This window comes from Poecilia reticulata, linkage group LG12 (genome assembly GCF_000633615.1).
Source record: "Poecilia reticulata strain Guanapo linkage group LG12, Guppy_female_1.0+MT, whole genome shotgun sequence".
Taxonomy (NCBI): domain Eukaryota; kingdom Metazoa; phylum Chordata; class Actinopteri; order Cyprinodontiformes; family Poeciliidae; genus Poecilia; species Poecilia reticulata.
The window spans coordinates 999,448-1,005,013 of NC_024342.1; the positions used below are offsets into that span (position 1 = coordinate 999,448).

At 43.8% G+C, this 5,566-nt stretch overlaps 2 protein-coding genes across 3 annotated transcripts in view; one reads left to right on the top strand and one right to left on the bottom strand.

Annotated features, from left to right (window-relative positions):
• Window positions 1-3,205, top strand: part of abraxas1 (abraxas 1, BRCA1 A complex subunit) — a 7,243-nt gene extending 4,038 nt beyond the window's left edge. Inside the window, exons 5-9 of the mRNA XM_008423112.2 lie at window positions 1,315-1,511; window positions 1,585-1,704; window positions 1,780-1,864; window positions 2,648-2,765; window positions 2,839-3,205. Of these exons, the coding sequence (XP_008421334.1) occupies window positions 1,315-1,511; window positions 1,585-1,704; window positions 1,780-1,864; window positions 2,648-2,765; window positions 2,839-3,092 (774 nt within the window). The 3' untranslated portion in view covers window positions 3,093-3,205. The remainder of the gene's footprint in view (window positions 1-1,314; window positions 1,512-1,584; window positions 1,705-1,779; window positions 1,865-2,647; window positions 2,766-2,838) is intronic.
• Window positions 3,206-3,402: 197 nt separating this feature from the next.
• Window positions 3,403-5,566, bottom strand: part of mrps18c (mitochondrial ribosomal protein S18C) — a 2,733-nt gene continuing 569 nt past the window's right edge. The window contains exons 2-8 of one of the 2 annotated variants that reach the window (XM_008423118.2): window positions 5,350-5,469; window positions 5,194-5,240; window positions 5,037-5,120; window positions 4,076-4,133; window positions 3,946-4,005; window positions 3,581-3,680; window positions 3,403-3,491 (exon numbers count right to left, since the gene is read on the bottom strand). In XM_008423118.2, coding sequence (XP_008421340.1) covers window positions 3,604-3,680; window positions 3,946-4,005; window positions 4,076-4,133; window positions 5,037-5,120; window positions 5,194-5,240; window positions 5,350-5,469 — 446 coding nt within the window. In that variant the 3' untranslated portion in view covers window positions 3,403-3,491; window positions 3,581-3,603. Of the gene's footprint in view, window positions 3,492-3,523; window positions 3,681-3,945; window positions 4,006-4,075; window positions 4,134-5,036; window positions 5,121-5,193; window positions 5,241-5,349; window positions 5,470-5,566 lie in introns of those variants that run through there. The other variant, XM_008423116.2, reaches the window with a different exon arrangement.

A 5,566-nucleotide genomic window follows, 5' to 3' on the forward strand; every position in this document is an offset into this window, starting at 1 on the left:
TATATATATATATATATACATTTTATTTTTTTTAATGTAGCATGATGTGTTTAATGTGTGACAGTTTTAGCACTGTTGCCTTGCAGCGAGAAGGTTTTGGGTTCAAATCTTTCTGCATGGTGTTTGAATGTTCTCCCTGGGGTTTGGGGTTCTCTCTGAGTACTCCAGTTTCCTCCCAAAGTCCAAAAACATGACTTTGAGGTTAATTTGGGTGTTTAATATATGTGGCCTTATCATCTAATGTGCAGCATGCATTTGGTATTGTATTCTAACCTGTATGACTTACCTTATTATCACAGTCTTGCAAAAGTATTTCTACCCTTCTCTGTGTAATTGGCTCATAACGTCCACAACACAAAGCTGATCTCCCTCCTCTCTCAAAATCAATTATGCCACATATTCTTAGTTGAAGGTCTGACCTTTGACTAGGCCATTCTGCCATTTTTTGGTCCTTCCACAGTCGCTCCATGTTCAGATGAATGAGAGTTCTGTGAGGAGTCCAAAGCTTGGGATCTAGTTTTTTATCCTAACCTCCTCCCAGGTCCGTCTGCTGGGTTTCTTAGTCTTTATGATGCTGGCTGTTCCCTAAAGAACCTCTGAGCAGAAACAGAATAGATGCATTTTTACTGAGATAAAACTGGACACAGCTGCAGTTAATATCTGAAGGTGATTTTATTTTCATTTTAGGGCATTAAAATAACATGGGTGACATACACATGCATGCTGCACCTTTCAACATTTTCTTTACCAAACCCCATGTCAGCTTTCATTGTTTTTCAGTTTTGTTGGTCTTTCACATTTTGTCCAAAATCTCAGTGTTTAAGAGACAAATATGTCTTATTATGTCATTTTGAAGTCAGAGTTGACTGTGGGCCTAATGACATTAGTAATGGTGGATGTTTTCATGTGGTATACAGACTCAGCAGGATTGAACTAGATGCTCACTGAACCACTTCTTTCACTTCTGATACTGATACTTAGGATTTTGCCCGGTGTCACTAACGCAACACTTGAAAGTAAACTATATAAAACATAAGAATGTTTTATATAGTTCAGATAATGTAGCTAGGAAATATATAAATATTATGTAAAAAAATAAAGCATGACGTCACTCAGAGCACTAATCATAGAATTTGCCTTGTTGATCAGGCATGTTGTCACCAATACCTGATCTGAATTTTTTTTCAATATCTGGACCAGTATAGATAGTAATATCCCATCAGTGCATCTTTACCAGTGTAGATTGAGCACTCTTTGTGTGATGACAGGTGAGGTCTGAGTGTGTCTCGGTGAAGTAGAGTGTTTGTGGTGCAGGACAGTGTTATCGGTTGGTACCGGCAGCGCCGGCACTCGGAGCAGCACATGACGTTCAGGGAGAAGCTGGTCCATGACAAGCTGAAGAGCGCTCTGAAGAACCCCCACATGATCTTCCTGCTGCTGACGTCCAGCAGGGTGACCCCCACAGACTCCACCCACCGCATGGAGTACTCCGCCTTCACGTCCCGCACCAGGTGACGCCCGCTCCAGTGGGACGGGTTTGCCCAGTGTGTTTACTCGGGGAGTGCTGTCCTCTGCTCTCTACAGGCGCTTCGTGAACATCCCGGTGCTGGTGACCAACCTGGGTCTCCTGGAGCAGCAGGGCTACTGGAAGGTGTCCGCTCCCTGCTCCGCTTCAGGCTACAGCCTCACCATGAACAAACACGGGTAGCTTTGCTCTCACGCTGGCCCAGACGGGTAGCAGCCGTGCTCCTGCTCACAAAGCTCCACCGTCTGTTCCAGGTCCAGGTTCTTCTCCCCCAGTGGGATGTTGAAGGAGGTGGATGAGATGAACAAGATGAACGACTCTCTGCAGGTGGAGCTGCAGGTGAGGGAGGAGTGAAGGCACATCACAACGTTCTCATCAGGATTCCTACAGTCTCGAAAAGTCTAGAAGTTGATTTATTTTTCCGTTCTGGATTAGTGTGGAGAAATATTTCTATTTCCAGAGTGTGATTCCATCCACACTTCCTTTATTCATTTCTTTCTTCACCCCATTTTCTTTTTCTTTTTGTCATTCCTTACTTCCTAGCTTCTATCTGCTCTCCATTCCATCTGCCCCATTTTTCTTTTTTCCCATCCATTTTGTACTTTTTTCTTCCCTTTATTCTATTCAGTTTATTTTTATAGCACCAAATCACAACAAATGTCTCAAGGTATTTCACAAAAATTCATTTCAACTCAATCCCACATACATTCCAATCGATACTAGTTATCTAACAGTTGTACATTAAAGTAGCTTACAAAGTTTCTAAGGAAACCTGTCAGGTTGCATCAAATCATTGACTTGCAGGATTCACTCCTCCTGGATGAACATGTAGACAATCGTTTACATCAGGGATGGGCAACTGGTTTATTTTACAGAAATCCCTCATACTGAGCATGCATGTAGCAACAGTGGAGAGGAAAAACTTCCTTTAACAGGAAGAAACCTCCAGCAGAACCAGATAAACCACTTTATTCTTTCTTCCCTTCCTCTCCTCCTTACTGTTGTATTAAAAGTTTGAGTTCCTATGCTAATCTGACTGTGGAAGTCTTATGTTTTGACATGGTGAATGTATGGGAGCCCTGTGTCTTCAGACAGTCTTGCTGTGTTTGTGTTTGTGGACAGAAAGCATGCAGAGAGGTGGAGGAGAGTGAGCGTGCAGTAGAAGCGCTGCAGATGGAGGTTTCAGCCCTGAGGAAGAGCCTCAGAGAGAAGCAGCAGAGCTCAGCAGGAAACGTTGCAGGTAAGATCCAGATCCACCTGCAGGTGCTCCTGCTTCAGCTCCAGGCAAGTCCTCATGCTGCCCGTTTCCATAGGAACCAGCAGCCCAGTTGAGCCCAGGAGCAACCAGCTGCTGCTAAAGGCCGTCAGAGCGCTGCTGGGCTCCTGCCCTCGCTTGCTCACTCAGACGCTGTCCCTGCAGGCCCACCCTGTCCCCAGCAGAGACACAATGGCAGCAGACTCAGACAGGGAGCAGGAGCAGCCTGTCCCGCTGCAGGACGGCTGTGGGACGAAGCAGATTGGTGCGCTGCAGGCCAGGGGCAGGAAACGGAAGAGGAACAACTGCTGACTCAGCAACCTGCATCAGGGAAGTCTGTCCCTGATGCAGGGGAAATAAATAAAGCTTAAAATAAATGCTAGGCCTAAATTAACTGCAGAAATAAAATATGTAGATATGTTTTATTTGAAAACATTTTTTTATGAGTATTTTCTAAGTTCTCAAATGAACAAATGTTACAATTTGTCACCTGGAGTTGGTTCAGAATAACAATTGTTTTTTAGAATTCATTGGAATAAATTCTTATTTATAAAGGCGTCTCGGCCATATTTAATACTGACTGAAAGGTCTTCCGTGGTTTCCAAATGCAGCTCAACAGGTTCTGCTTGATGGTCTACAGTCTCCTCATTGGTCCAGAGCCACTAAACGTCCCTCTGAGGACCAGAACATGGGTCACTCTCCATCACAGGCCTCAGCAGGACAAAAAGGGGAAAGGCAGGAAGGGATGGTGGACATTTTTAAGTTTAATACAAACAAAATCAGCTTTTAACTTTACACACTGGGAACAGTAAATGCTGATCCTCTAATCCAGATGTTTGATGCTGCAGATCCTGGGATCCTTCATGAACTCTGGGTATTTGTGGGTCACTGGCATGAAACCTGCAGGTGAACAAAAAACCCAGACCTTCAGCAAAATGAGGAAACAATGCGAGTAATACAAACTTTCTGGGTATATCAAATAAATCAGAAAATCCATGGAATGAGTTTCATCAGAACACCACAGCAGACCGAGTCCATCACACTGCTGACACGCAACCATCAGCTGCTCCCGCTGCCAACCACCTGATCAGATGCTGGCACCACCTCTGTATGCGTGTTATTCCAACCCACTAGTAACGCTGGGAGAAGCTAGAATCCAACTCACCTAGTGAGTGAGCCTTCTTTATGGCTTTAGAGATCTCCTTCTGCTTTTTCCCACATAATCCTGGAGGACAGAGAGACACTGAGTGGCAGCAGCCTTCAACTCTGGACAAGGCTGAGCAGCCGCAGCTCACCTGTGATGTGTCGGCCGTAGATCCTGCCAGTGTGAGGAGAGACGAACTGAGACAGAAGCTGAGGGAGGACAGGTGGAGATCAGGTTACTGCAGCACAGTACAGCCACTGGATCTTCTTACTAACAGAAGATCCAAGTAGAGTTGGAAATGTGAAACTGACAGGAAACAGCCTCAACAAGACAGCTGTCAGTTCAAACAGCATAGAGGTTTTTTTTTTATTCCTGGTGACCAATGGATTAAGCTAGGTTTAAAACTTTGAATCCAAACAAACTGGAAGGTAATAAGAAAGGAAACATTCTAAGGGAATAGAAAAATTAGAACACAAAATGACAGAAATGGGAATCCATGTGAGCAAACTACAAAACTAGGTGAAGGCAATCTGATTCATGTACAGATGGGACCAATATAGAAACCATCAACACCTTACAAAGAATATGATTGGATGAAAGCAGGATTGAGTTGTAAATCCTAAGATGCACTGGCTAAATATATAATGGTTTTATTGATGCCGTCTAAAAAAATCGGAGGGATAAAACTGCTGAAGGTCTCCATAGTGATGATGCTGGGATGAGGTCAGTCCAGATTACTGAGGATCTGCCCACTGAGCAAAGAATGCTTCCTTCAGCAAATACAGGTCAACTTAATGAAAGGGCAACATGGATGGATGGTTAGAACTTCTAGCCTCGGAATGGAAGCTGCCAGCTGAGCTGCGTTTCTTCTAAAAATAGTTATTTTTCTAAACACTGGATGATTCTATCATTTATCCCACTGCAGGATATAAAAAAAAATGAACTGTTACTAAACACTGATTATCCTCTAAAGTTATTATTCCACATTTTCTGGCAGGGCTAGAATTTTTAGAGATGTAGGTTTAGATGAAGGACATGTGCTCCGGAGGAGCCTGAGAGCCACCTGTGTGTTTTTGGTTGCAGCTGGAACTATGAGGCGTTCACTGACCCACCTGGATGTTTTTAAAGTCCACAGTGACGTTGCAGAGCATGCAGCCTTTTTTGGACTCTCTGGACAGATTCTCCACTTTTAGAAGCTACACAGAAAGACATCCCGTTATTACAGACTCGTATTGCAGCCACATAACAATCTATCAGTGTCTTACTTACAGCGTCATCTTTCGGAAGGACTTCAGCGGATGTGAGGCTCCTGTGTGCTGCACAGAGAAAACAGCAGCCCGTTCACACTGACAAATGTTTCGTTTCAACAAACTGAGGCTTTATAGCTTACACGGCGGAAACTCGTTCAAACTGACAGATACTCACTTGTGCTCCTAGGGAGATAGAAAACAGCCTTTAGCCTCTGGAACCCTCTCACGCACAACATTTTGACCTGACACAGGACAGGAAGAAGCTCCGGGACGACGGTAAACACTGGCAGTGTCACTATGGTTCCGAGCGACCGTATTTCCAGTTTTAGTTAAAATGTATAAAGGTAAACACATTTTTGTTAACATTAAATATAATGGATGTATGTATATAT